Here is a 13219-nt window from a genome sequence, read left to right as displayed (position 1 = left end):
AGGTCCCTTCAATGAAGTTTCATCTGAAAATAGCGTCGACATTTAAATAGGTACACTCAGTCAACGGCGCTTCTTTATACAAAGTCTAAAATACCAGTTTTACAAACGTGAGCAGATAAAAATCCCCATGCCAGGGGCTTCTCTTTATAGGCGCGATGTAATTGTCAAAAACAAACAAAACCATGTAGTACACCGTTTCACGCTTTTTTATCCCCTCTCTGTAAAGGCAAGTCTGGAGGAGAGGCTGAGAAGCAGGAGGTGGGAATACGGCAGTGCGGAGGACGACGAGGCTGGGGTGCCTGCCCTGTCCCCGCATGAGAAGCTTCCCCTCAGTCCCGGCTCCCCGCCTCGCTCGCCCGAGTCTGTGCTTCCTCCAGCGCGCGGGGGAGGGGGCCCCCCACGCTGAGCACTAGAAAGTTGGACGTCTGCTGGCCCTTTAAGGGCGGGGGAGGGCGGGGAGGCCGCTGGATCAGTCCTCGAAGGGAGGGAAGGGACAGATTTGTGCTTTTGAGTCAAGTGGGGTTCGCGTTCTGCGTCCTTGGAGCGCAGCGTGGTCACGAGCGGCCCGGGCGGGGGCGCCCGGGACCTGCCGGCGCGCACGGCTTCCCCCGCGGCTGCCGTCTCTTCCCCGACTCCCGCTCCTCCCTCCCCCTTTGGCAGAGTTTGAATGTCGAGTTCAAATAGAGAACACCGCGAATCGAAAAGGCCTATAAATTATAGCTTTTGCTTTTAAGAAGGGGGGGAGGTAAAAGCAAAAGTTCTGATGCGCATTCTTGGATGAAAACCTCGCCTCGCCCCGCCTTCCCCTGGCTCCGCCGGAGCCACCGGGATTCGAGTCCTGACCGGCTCCCAGCCAGGGCCCAGACCCTCCGCCGCACTCGCAGCCCGGCCAAGGCCAGGACCGGGTGCGAAGCCCCGCGCAGCCGCGCCCGCAGCCGCGCCTCCCTCCGTGGGTCCGCTGGGTGGGCCTGTCTGGCCGTGCGTCCGTCCGAGAGCTGGCGGCCCGCCCTCCGCGAGGGAGGGAGGCGAGTCCAACTCTTCCTGGGAGATGGGGGCCAACGTCTCTTCTGCAGCGAAGCTAGCGGACGCAAAAGGTCCACCCCCAAACACTTCTTGTGAAACAACTGTCTCCAACTCTGGGCACTGACACGCAATCCTCCCAATTTATCCTGGCATTTCGGGAATGTAAACAGATTCGCTGGTTTCTTTTCTTTCTGTGGAGTAAGGAATGGAGGGAACCGGGAGGTTTTATCCACATGACACACGCGATCTGATCTGCGTGTATCTCACACACATCTCCTGTAAAGTGCACTTCCTGCTGTGGTCCTGGGGGGAAGTCTGCTGCTCCCCACCCCCCCGCGACTTTTCACCTTCAAAATCACACACAAAAAAAGTGATTCAAGTTAATACTTTTTCCCCCCAACAGACTTCTTCATCTCAAAAAAAAAGACTGACCCCACCCCCTTTTTTCTGATTGGGGAGCCAACCTTTTGCTGGCCTGGCCGGCCAATGGGAAGAGAGAAAAAATCCGGGTCCTGCCTTGGTTCCAGGGGTCTGCCATGGGGCTGTGGGAAAAGGGAGGAGGGGTGAGGTGGGCCAGCTGAGTCCCTCCAGACATTACCAGAGGCCCAGTACCCAGGTCTCCAATCTCCCTAGTGCCCTGGGTGACTGAGGGGCCCCTCCTGCCCCAACTAAACCACACTGCATCTCTCTCTCTCTGTTAAATAAAACAACTTCAAGAGTTGAAATATATATATTTAGATATTTTTTCTTAAATAACATATTTACATCTAATAGAAAATATAACTCTAGAGATAATCTTCCAACCAAAACTGAAAGGAAGGAAGGAGGAATGAAGGGGTGGGCTGTGTGAAGTCAGGGAGGGGTCTAGCCCGAAGGCCGCCTCCCACCCAGAAATAAAAAGCATCATTTATGCCAAGCTTCCGTTCTCACTCTCTCTCCTGCTCTCTTGTCCTGGGATCACCCACCCAGCAATTCATCTTTTCTCTTTAAAAAAGCCTTGGTCCGTGTTACTTTCCTTAATGGTGACGGTCAAAAAGTTTGAGGTCACATCGGTGACCACCACCTTCTCCAGGTTGGTCAGAGAAGGACTCCAGGACTCTTCCTCTGGGTCCCCCAGGATTCTGGCCACTGGGATCCTGGCGATGAGAGATGGCCTTCCCCCCTGAGCCCCCATGTCCCGATACAAGCCTCCCACAGAGCCAGGGGTGCCTGAGCCATGCCGGACTCGGGGACCACCGGGGTCCAGGGCACCCTGACCTTTGGCCTCCAGAAAGGCGGCCCTGTGCTTTATGACCCTGGCGGGAAAGGTGTCCACAGCCAGCTTGCCTGTGGCCTCGGCAGGGCTGGGGCTGGCCACACCACACTGGACCAGGTCAGAGTCCTGCCTTCGGGCCAGCTGGATCACACTGTGGCCAGCTGGGAACTTTCCTGCCCCGGAAGAGGCATCCTCCAGCTTCCTGTTCTTGAGGTAATCTCCCAGGCCATCACTAGGTTCTCCCAAGGGCCTCTGAGAGGGGTCCAGGAGCTCCTTCCGGGGCTTGGGGCCTCTCTTCTTAGAGCTGTCCCCTGGCGAGCTGGGCTTGTCATCCACGCGGCTGGCGACTCGCTCCCGCTCCCGCTCACGTTCCCTTTCCCTCTCTCGATCACGGTCCCTGTCACGGTCCCGAGGGGGCTCCACCCGGCAGGTGCTGCTGGTGCTGCTGCTGCTCCCCGGCGGGGACAGGCCCATGTTGCGAAGGCCCTCTCGGGCCCGGGAAGTAGAAGCCAGGTCCTGAGGCGAGCGGCCAGGGTAGGGGATCCGGATGCCCCGGGCAGAGTCACTTCGGAACTCGTAAGTTTTGGCCTTTGCCTTGGCCTGGGCCTGCGAGAGAGAGGTGGCATCAGGACCCTGCCCACCCGCCCCCCAGAACCCCTCTTCCAGACAGCCTCCCTCCCAGTTTCATCCTCTGATGCCTCAGAATTTCCATATGGGTTGGGGTGAGGCTTAGGGGTGTCAGTCCGGACGAAGGGGTAGAGAATTCATCTGGGAGCAGCCACTTACAGCACGCACACTTCTTGTATTTGACTGCATCTCTATTTGGCATGGCTGAGGGGTAGCCATTCTACAGTGGCTAAGGCCCTCCCTACAAATCACCTCTTGGCACTGACCTAGTCCACAGCCTGTCTGGGGTTCCCTCCTACATTACAAACAGGCAAAGTGTGGGGACATCCCATTGGTTCACAAGCCCTCAGGGTCCCTTCTGCACAAACTGACACAACAACATTGCTGTCCACCATTGGACAAGGCCATCCTACCTTGAGGAGGAAGGTTTTGGGTTTGGGTCCTCGCTTCTTGGGGCCATAGAGCTCCATCTCTCGTTCCCTGGAGGAAGGAAGTGGGGAAAGGAGTAAGTAACAAGACTGGATGGGACTCCAGTCCAGGCTGGAGAGAAGCCACCCTCCGTGTTCCTCTGGGAGAAGCTGAGGCCTGGGAGGGCCTGTACCTTTCTTCAAAGGCTGCGAGCAGGCGAGCATCCAGGATGTTTTCCTCCGGCTCCCATGTGCTGTACCTGGAGGGAGTCAGGAAGAAGTGGGCGTCAGTCCTGGGGACTGGGAAGGAGCAGCGGGTGTGTGTGCCTGTCTGTAACTTTTCTTGTTGCATTGTATTGTATTTCAACATAAAGGGAAAAAAGAGGAAGAAAGAAACCTCCCCATTAATAGTCTGGGGTTGAGAATCGCATATAACCTACTTACTTCTGTGACCAGCCCTTCCATTTCACGAGGTATTCCATGCGTCCCTGCGGATGCAAAGGAGAAAATATGTGTGCACGGGGAGAAATGCATGACGAGGACACAAGAAATACATGCAAAAAATGCATGCATCAAATGAATGCGTGAAATCCTACCGCGAAAGGCACGCGTCCACTGCATCGCCTCCTGCACGAAACGCTGCACAAAGTGCATGCACCGGCATTCATCCCCCACCCCGCCCCCCACCCATGCAATCTGTGCATCGCTGCAAGTCTAAGGAAAGCGCTTGGGCTCAGAGCCGCCGCCGCCGCCGCCGCCGCCACGGCCGCGGCCGCTGCTGGGACCTGGGGGAAGGGAAGCTGGGCTGCAGCAGGGGGAGGGAACCTGGGCCGGGAGGGGAGGGCTCGGCCGGCCTCGGCCCAAGGTCCAGGGGCACCTACTTTCCGTATGCGCCGTTTCAGTAGGGCTTCGGCCGCGAACACCCGCTCCCCAACCGCTGAAAGCTCCATGTTGACTCGCCGCTTCCCCCCTTGGCTGCTTCTAGGAGCAGAAAAGCAGCAGCCAGCGCACGACAGACCATAATACTCTCCCGCTGACGTCAGTTCTCCTCCCCCTCCCGCGCGCTCGCTCCCTCCCCGCCCCCCTCCAGATCTCGGCTCCCTCCTCCCCCGCCGCCCAGCGCTTCCTCCCGCCCCACGTGTTGCTAACGACGTTGCTAAAGCCGAGCGGACAGGGTCTAGTCCCCCGCGCGCTGATTGGGCGAGCACCGAACCACGCCCCTCTCCCTTTCTCCCCCGCGTTGCTACGTGACCCGCGTTCCAATCGCCAGGGGGCGGAGTCCAAGGCGACTCAAGGGACGGAGCGCGAGGGGGTGGAGGCCTCCGCCGGAAGTGACGTCGCGGGGAGGTCGGCCCGGCTGCTGTCAGTCTGCGGGGCTGGCGGGGGGGCCGTCCGCCCTGTGTCTTCGCCTGGGCCCCTTATCCCGCCGCCAAGTTGTCCCTCCGGTGCTCAGCGTCCCCCACAGCTCTCGCTGGGACCCCCGCGGCGGTGTCAATCAGGCCCCGCCCCCTCGGCAGACCCCGACCCGCCCCACCCCCATTGCCCAGACTCGCGCCCTCCCCTCCCCCCGTCGCTCGCGCCGCACAATGCACAATGCACAGGTGCTGGGGCGCCCCGGGCCGCACCCGAGCTCCAGGAGCCGGCGAAGCGCCCCTGGCCCGCTTCTCCTCCCCGCCCCCTCCCATTGAGCCCCACACCGGACCTTCGGTCTCCATAGCAACGGCCTCCCCCGCCGCCGCCAGCCCCATCCTGCTAACAAATCAATGTGCCTGTGTCTCCATCTCCTGTCGCGCAGCCCTGCCCTCGGCCACCCTCCGGGTCCTGCGAGCCGGGCTGGGCTCGAGAGCTCGCCCCCAGCTCGGAAGCCGAATGCAGACCCAGTGGGGATCCGCTGCTCTGGCCGAGCCACCCCGCGCCCTGGGACCCCGCGGGGGACCTCTCTCGCCTTCTTCCTGGTTCCCGACCCGTCCCTGACGCCCGCAGCCACCTGCCCCTGCCGCCAGCCCGCGCTGCTCGTCCCCGCCAGGCTCCGGCTCGAGCGTCGCCAGCCCCAGCCCAGCGCCCTCGCCCCAAGCCTGAATGTGGGGGGGAGGGCGGCGACCACCAATGCAGAGCCCGGAGCGTGGCTGGGGTTGGGGCGCGGGACTGGGAGTGCGTCCCGCCCCCCGCCCCGGACCCGGGCGACCTAAGGGGCCTGAGCCACGCACTTCCTGTCCACTGCTCTTCCCGACGTGCGCGACATTCACTCGGGAGAACACGCGAGGCGGGAAGTGGTGGGGTCCCGTGCGAGTGGAGTGAGGGGCTCTGGAGCGAAGATGGCGGGGTCCAGCCAGGGGCCAGGGCCGGGCCGCGGGTGTCTCGCGTGCGCACACAAGCTCCTGCTCAGCTGGCGGGGACCCGTGGCTGGGGCGGCGGCGGGGACGGCAGCCCAAGTCTGGGCCCAGGTCTCCTCGACCCTTCTCTCTTACCCCCCAAACTGCAAGTCAGGGCACTCACTCTTTGGAACCCACGAATTAGTTAAAACACCGACGATAAACTTGAGTGGAAGCTGTTTCCTTTGAAGAGGGATGGGGTGGGAGAGAGACAGGGAGAAAAAGAGCGCAAAAGCGAGCCAAGAAGTCTGACTCCAGGAGCAAGAAGCCCAGAGCGGAAAACCGGACTCCCGTCCAAAGTTAGGTGCGCGGCAGGCGGCTGGCGCGGCGCGGTCCTGGACCCGAGGGACAGTCGCGGCTCTGAGCCTTCCTTCTCTCTCACTCCCCGCCCCCTGCCCTGGAAACGCGGGGTCCCAGGTTTTGGTCTTGTTCCCAAACTTTACAAGGTGGGAGCTGAGTACACAGTCTCATCTCTCTGGCCATTCTGTCTTAACGAACAGCGAGCTGGCGACGCCCAGATCGCCCCGGCGACCCGCGCGGGCCGCCCGCGAGAGGCCGCCGACGGCCGTGTCCTTAATCATAAAAAGTCATTCCCGGTAACAAATAGTTTCGTTGGCCAGTGCCAGCGATACAGCTGTTTCTGTTTAAGCTTAAATACTTTCCAACAGTTTGGGCAGTAAAAATAAAGTCGGTCTCAGCCGCCTATAAGTGTCTGGTTTCCCCGCCCAGAGAAAGCCCACCCTCCGCCCTGGGCCCGAGTCGTTCTGCACACCCCGCTCGCCCCCTTTTGGAATCCTCTGCCCGCTGTGGGCGACGGCTCTGGGGCTGCCCAGCACCGCACCGGCCGCCCGAGCTACTCGGGCTGACTCCGGGGCCCCCTCAGAGGCCGAGGGAGGGCACCGCCCGAGCCGGCCGAGGACCAGACCCGCTTCGCCTCCCGCCCTCCCCCAACACCTCGCAAGCTCGCCTGCGCCCGCAAAGAGCGGTGGTTTCCCTTCACACAGGGTTTCTGGAGCCCTGTCCCTGGGAGTGTGTTTGCGTCGGGTGCCTTTACAACCCCAGAGTTTGCATGAGGCGTGCAGAGGTCGATGGTTTCAGTTTCACGCTGAGAAAGTTAGCTCCCTCCTCCCTCCTAGCTTCTCCCTCCCTCTTCTTTCCTTTATTCTCTCCCTCCCTTCTTCCTTCCTTCCTTCCTTCCTTCCTTCCTTCCTTCCTTCATCTCTCTTCCCTCCCTCCTTCCTTCCTTCCCTCTCTCTTTTTCTCCATTTTGCCTAAATGCCTCTGAAGCTCCAAGGCGCAGCCCTGCTCAGCCCCCTCCTCTGGAGAGGTATTTAGTAATTTTTTTCTGCTTCCCTGCTGCACTTTTCTGCCTGTCTTCATGTCTGGTGGCGAACACGCTTGTTCTGAACAAAATTATCGCTTGTGAGGTGTCTGAGTTTGCAGACGTCGAGGGATTCCTGCGGAGCCCACAGCCCAGGTGGGTCTCAATCCAGAAGGAAACAAGAGGTATAGAATAATCTGAGAGCAATCAAACCAAGCCCCGTCCTTGTCCAAGCAGACAAACTCAGTCCTTTGGAGGAAAGCAACCCCTAACTGGGTGGGGGGTATCTCCCCCCCCAAACAATGCCAACTGTCCTCAAAAGAGCAAGGTGGCAGAGAATGTGAACACAGGTCACTGGGGGGCCTCAACTCCCTGACAGTTTAGAGATAGCAATCTGAGAAATGGGTTTGTAGTCTAGAGCAACCCAGAGCTGGGGCCTCCCTGGTGGGTGCTAAAGGATGCCTGCATGTGCCGGGAGAGGGCGCTAGCGTGGGGGTGGTGGAGGCATCGCTCCGGCAGAGTCCAGACAGCCCTTTCAAACTGGCTAGCCCCCGGCACTGTCTTAGAAACCAAGAAAACGAGGAACCCCACTCCCCACCTTCCTTATTGAACCGATTTTCCTCCATCACTCAGTTCTCCACATCTCCCTTCTTTTTTCCACACAACCACTTTTCTCCAAAGTTAGACCATTGGTTTTCCCACATGCACCTCCTGGGAGTAAACAAAACAAAGTTGCAAAGAATGAGAACCCTAGCTCTTAATCCCACCGCTCAGCAGTCCCTGGCCGAGGCTGCCAGGTTCGAGTGCGCTGCCTCTGTAGGAAATAAGGTAACTGCTTCCTATTACTTTAGCCCCATATGGCTGCAATTTGAGTGTCTTTGGAGACAGTGCGTGTGTTGGGGCAGGGGTGGGGGGAGTGAAAGTGGAAATCAAATGCTCTCAGATCGCATTTTTATGAAGGAAATTGTTGGCGATTCTCTTAGCAGCTTCCCTCCACCCCCCCGGTTCTCCAAAGGAGCTACCCAGTTTCTTTTGTTTACGGAAATGCAGGCGCTTGCCCGCCTCAGGACACCTGCTTCCTGAACTCCTGGGTCTCCTCTCTGATTCTGCACTCATTTTGGTGACTTGGGCACGCGCCTTCAACTTCCTTTCCCGACAAAGGTCCTCCAACCTGCTCCCGGTGCCTGGGAGCCAGCAGGAGCATCTGCCCCTGACCGGGAAGGTGCTCCATGCTCCAACCTCATTTCAGCCCGGAGGCTGCCCTGGGACCAGGGGCCCTCTAGGCCTCTGCGTACTGGCTACCAGGGCACTCAGACCCTGGGAAGGAAGGCCGAAGGTTGTCCTCATCAGAGGGGAGAGGCGGGGCGCCCGCGTGAGGCACCGGGCTCCTGGGTCACCCGCCAGACCAGCAAGCCCCGGCGTATCCTCTAGCTCCAGGGTGAGGTCGGGCCTCAGCTCGTTCTTTGGGAGCGTTTCAACTCCGCGGCTTGGCGGGCGTCGGACCTGCTTGGTCTTGGCCACAGATGCGGGCAGATCTGGAACCCAACCATTTGCCTCAGGCTCGTGGGCAGGCGGCTGTGAAGTGAGCAAGGGTGGCTGGTGAGGGCCGTGGCCTCGTGTGAGGCTGCTGCGGCCCGTGGCTTACTTTGAGCAGCCCTGGAGCAGGCTGGCACTCTCCCACCCCAGTCAGAGCCGGGACACCTACCTTCGGGGCACTGATTGCCCACTGTGGGGAAACCAAAGGGGTGACCCAACACCCTGCAAAGAGGTGCAAAGACCCGGCCTGGGCAGGCTGGCCAGAGACTGCAGGCGAGGCTGCTGAGTTTTCAGGTCTGGGCTCCAGCTTCTACTTGACCCTCCAGCAAGAAGTTCCCACCTCTCCTGTCCCACTCTGTCCTCCCAGGCAGACGGTCAGACCGTCCTTGTTAGAGAAACACTAGAACACTCTGCAAAACATAAGAAGGGGCTGGCGGTGTCGCAGTCTTTCCCACGAGCCTGCACTCACTCTAGAAGTCACATCACCTGTATCTTCAGCCCCCTGAAATCACAGGCCCTCCCAGGCCTCCACAGGAGGAACAGCGGCCCCTCCAAGGCAAACAACATTCACTGAGTTGTCTGGCTCCTGCATTATCCCTCTTAAGATTCACAATAACCAGGTAAGATCAATTCCATGACCCCATTTTATAGATGAGCAAACTTGAGGTTCAGTGACGCTAAGTAACTTGCCCAAGGGCACACAGCAGGGGGTTCTGCCTGAGAAGTCCTAAGCCCAAGGCTTTCTAATACCCTCCAGCGGGGGCTTTGGAGCTATGGACATTTCTGTTCCTCTGGGGCTTAAAGGAAGAATTCAAGGTAAATATCCCAGGATGACCATGAAGGAAGCCAGGGGCCACATTGCCAGAATGAGTAACCTGGTCCTGCTAAGCCGAGATACTGTTCTGGGCCCTTGGCAAAAAAAAAGATGAGCCGGGTGGGGCGGAATACTGGGAGCCCAGTCAACCCAGCGGGAGGCTGGGTGTTGGTGGAAGCCTTCGTTTTCACTTATCACAGAGCTTCAGCACCAGGCTGCCTGAGTTCGAATTCACGTAACAGCTGTGTGTCCTTGTGTGAGTTACATAACCACTCTGAGCTTCAGTTCCCATAATGATGTAGAAAAGGAATATCAGCGTGCTTACCCCACAGGTGCGACAGGAGGGCTCAATGAGATGTCATGTAAACACAATCACACTGTCGGGCCCAGGCCAATACTCAATAAATGTTCATGGTTGCTGTTACAATCGTGGCTATCATTAGCGTGCTGGGACCAGGTTCATGGGTCCTGGTGCGTCTGGTTTGGGTGAGTTTCCCCGGTGAACCCAGTGTCAGCCCAAGCTGTCCCGACCTCCCAGGAGGGGCACTGACGAAGAGGAGCCGGGTGCTGAGCGACCTTCACGGGAAACCGACTGTGTGCTCCTCAGACATGGTCTAGACTCACCCCTTGGGGCGTCTACCCCAGGACGCGTCCCACAGGCGGGCACTGTGCCAAAACGCGCCCGCGGACCCTCGCAGCCCCGAGGCCGCGCACGGAGGGTGCCCTGTGGCCGGAGCACGCGCACAGCGGCGGAGCCGGTACGCATGCGCGCACGTGAGCCGCAGTGTGGGCCCCCCACCCAAATCCTCAGCCGGAGGGCCGCCTGGTGCTGCTTGTGAAATCCGGCTCCGGAGCAGGGCGGCACCCTCGCCGTGGGGTTGCGGGGAAGCCGGCTCTGAGGGGGACAGGAGAACCGAGGGCCCGCACCCCCACCCCGTGCCTGTCCCTCGGAGTAGGTGGCTCCGTTCCCGTCGCCCCTGGAGATGGAGCTCAGACACGACGGCCTAGACAGAGCCAGGGACGGGCTGCGAGGGGCAAGGATGGAGGTGGGGGTGTGCACAGAGACAAGCGGGTGGCCTGGGGGTCAAGGTCTTGGAGCCCCATCGGAGACGCGGGCGTTATCAGAAGCCCCCTGGGCTGGGATGCCCGAGGCTCTGCTGCTGTCGGCGACGCCCTCGGTTCCAGCTATTGACGGCAGCCTGTGATTCAAGCTGCCCCAGGTGGAGTTTGACCCATACTGTCTGCACCGAAAGACACTTGGCCTCATGGTTGGTCAGTACGGCCCGTGTGCGCCCCCACCCCTCCCATAACGTCACCAACGGGGAGAGCAGGGAGCAGGCACCCTCCCTCGGGACGACAGCGGGCGAAGCTGAGCGAGGTGTGGCTTGGATGGTGGTCCCAGAGCCTGTGCTCAGCGAGGTCGCCTGGCTCCCTTGGCTCCCTCGAACCCCAGCTCCGCCAGGATTGGCACTTGGGACGCCAGCCATGCTGTCCGCTGGTCGCCTCCCGGTCCACTTTCCATGGGCTCTCCCCGCCCCAGGGAGCTGCCTGGAGCCTCGGACTCCGTCTGGCGCTTCATTCTCTTTCTCACTTGCTACCCCGCCCCCAAGCGGAAGGAATTTAAGTGACTTTTTGCCAGGACTCCAGGGACCTCAAGTCAGTTCCATATTGGAGGTCCCTCGTTAGTGCCATTTCCTTGGGAGGATGTTCAAGTTGAGAGGAGCCAAAGTCCAGTGTCTCCTCATAGAGGTTAGAAAAACCGGGGTGCAGGAGAGCCTGCCTGGTCGCTCGAGAAGGCACAAGTTGGGGGAGAATCTGGGGGCTCCGGGAGCAGATCGGGGAGCAGAGGTGTCCGCAGGCCCGTTCGTCCTCCGCGGGAGTGGGCTTGAAAGGGGCTGCGATGGGCGCGCGGCAAACCCTCGAGCAGACGTGCGGGACTCCACGGAGAAATCGAATGGTGCCCGGAGGGTCCCGCCTTCTTGCGGCTGATGGACTTTGGTGGAGCGTCGGTGTCCTCGGGGGTCTGATCAGTGCCTCTCCATTCAGCCCCCCGACGGTGCTTCCGCGGTGCGACCCCAGCCTGTACCCCAGGAGGGGGCGCTGTCTGGGGTCCGACTAGGCTGGGCTGGCGTCGAGGCTGCGCAACCGAAGCGCGCCAACTCCGCGCACGCCCAGAAGCCCTGTCGCCGGTTCCCCGGCTGCCGAAAAGCGCATGGCCGGCGGAGGCTCGGTCCGCGCGCAAGCGCCTCACTGCCCAGGCCAGACCCGGCCTCTCCCGCCACCCTCGGGCGCCGGGTGGCTCAGCCCCAAGGGGAAGGTAGCAGAAGGCCCTTCGTGCCGGGACACTCTCTCCAGAGAGCCGGGAAGCCTTTCCTCGCAGCAGATGAAAAAGCCTCAGATCAGCTTCCCTGTCCTTCTCGAGGAAATCAAATTCAGGGAACGTGGTACCGTATTTACCCGCACAACTTCCTCCCTTGACATCTGCACCCTGTGAGTTGACATCTGCACCCTGTAAGTTGGGGCAGAAGTAATTATGCAAACATCTGGGGCTGTCCAGCGCCGTTACCCAGCTCGTTCTTATTCATCTGGAAAACCGCACTCCCTCATTTGCATAATAATAGCTTATCTAGAATAACAGCGATCAGAGGCGAAATTAGTGTTCTTCAGCTTGTCCTTGAGTTCCTGGAAACAGGGGCTCCGTGGCAAGAAAAACTGATGCTGCAGAGTGGGCTTCTTGACCAGGCTCGGGGAGAGGCGAAGTTTAAAGTGGTGTGGATGGGATGGTGACGCCGAGTTTCTGTATTCTTCTAGTTTCAGTCTTGGAGTTTACTTTCTGGCCAAACGGGTGAAAGGCTGAGCCGCTATGAGAGCCCCCCCCCCCCCAGACATCCCATCCATTGAGAGGTTTGGTGGCCTCAGAAACAGGGACAGCATGGACTGTGTCTGGGAGTTTTGGAGGCTGTGCAGGTCGGGGAGAGGGTCCACCTGTGACCCTCTGCAGAATAAGGAGCTGTCCAGCCCGACAGCTCTCTGGTCTCTGGTCTGGCCCCTCCAGGGCTCTGTTCCCCACCCTTCGGACAGATGGAGGGGAAGCACTCCCCTGGATGGTTGCGCTGCAGACTGGGGTAGTAGAAATCTTTGGATTCAAAGCAGAAAAAAAGGGTGCGTGGGTAGTGGTGAGGGCATTATGTGGAGGAAACATCTTTTATACATTAAAACAATCTTTTTGATCTTTTTTAATATGAAGAGGAGTGGGAGGGAGAAATCCACAAATAAATATGGTAAATGAATTTGGACCAGAATTGTAATCGAGGGCCACTTTGGGGACGTTTGTGGGCTCCAGGGGTTTTTTGCAGCAGAACTTGTCCCCTCCAAAGCTGCTGTCCCCAAGTAAAGAATGCAGAGCATGAGCAAAACGGTGGGGGGTTTGCCCAGGACCCGCTGTGGACGAGAATTCCTTATCTCTTCTGATGCAAGTTTTGCATTTAATTAAGGATGTGGTGGCAGCTTGGGCTTGCCACTTAGAAACCACCATCACTGTCACTTCTTTTAAAATAATTCTTAAGTTCCTTTTAAAATCAGGTTTGCGAGAAGCCGTTAGTAACTGCTGCCTGTGGAGAGACCTGCAGAGTTAGCTGGACAGGCAGGAGAGAACATGGGTGAGGGGTCAGCCCCACCCTCCAGGGACTGGCTGTTTCCAGGGGAAGGGAGGAGGGCGCCTAGGGACTGGGGTGTGGGGGAGAGCGTCTCTGGAGAGTGGCGCTGCGGGATCGGGACAGGAAGCGGTGGGTGCACTTCCTTCAGTCCTCGGGATCCATCCGCGCTGCCCGCGGACACCGGACACCGGACACCGTCTCCGTCCAC

The 13219-nt window shown here is 59.5% G+C and overlaps 1 protein-coding gene across 1 annotated transcript; it reads right to left on the bottom strand.

The window, feature by feature from the left end:
* Nucleotides 1–1853: 1853 nt before the first annotated feature.
* Nucleotides 1854–4330, bottom strand: CBX8 (chromobox 8). Its single transcript, XM_036269685.1, has 5 exons — nt 4194–4330; nt 3757–3800; nt 3507–3572; nt 3319–3385; nt 1854–2884 (listed from the first exon to the last, which is right to left on the bottom strand). Exons 1-5 carry the CDS (start codon nt 4260–4262, stop codon nt 1997–1999), a joined length of 1134 nt encoding a protein of 377 aa, XP_036125578.1. The 5' UTR covers nt 4263–4330; the 3' UTR covers nt 1854–1996.
* Between the last annotated feature and the right edge of the window lie 8889 nt (nt 4331–13219).

The sequence above is a fragment of the Molossus molossus genome, unplaced genomic scaffold (genome assembly GCF_014108415.1).
Source record: "Molossus molossus isolate mMolMol1 unplaced genomic scaffold, mMolMol1.p scaffold_m16_p_19, whole genome shotgun sequence".
NCBI classification, from domain to species: domain Eukaryota; kingdom Metazoa; phylum Chordata; class Mammalia; order Chiroptera; family Molossidae; genus Molossus; species Molossus molossus.
The sequence above is the reverse complement of the archived record's forward strand: the minus strand, read 5'-3'. Positions and strand labels throughout refer to the sequence as shown.

Bases quoted from the DNA above. Each gene is read 5' to 3' on its own strand.
- CBX8 (XM_036269685.1), bottom strand. From the start codon at position 4,262: ATGGAGCTTTCAGCGGTTGGGGAGCGGGTGTTCGCGGCCGAAGCCCTA. The intron at 3,573-3,756 runs GTAAGTAGGTTA...GACTCCCTCCAG, and splicing joins TGGAAGGGCTGGTCACAGAA to GTACAGCACATGGGAGCCGG. The intron at 3,386-3,506 runs GTACAGGCCCTC...TCCTTCCTCCAG, and splicing joins CTCGCAGCCTTTGAAGAAAG to GGAACGAGAGATGGAGCTCT.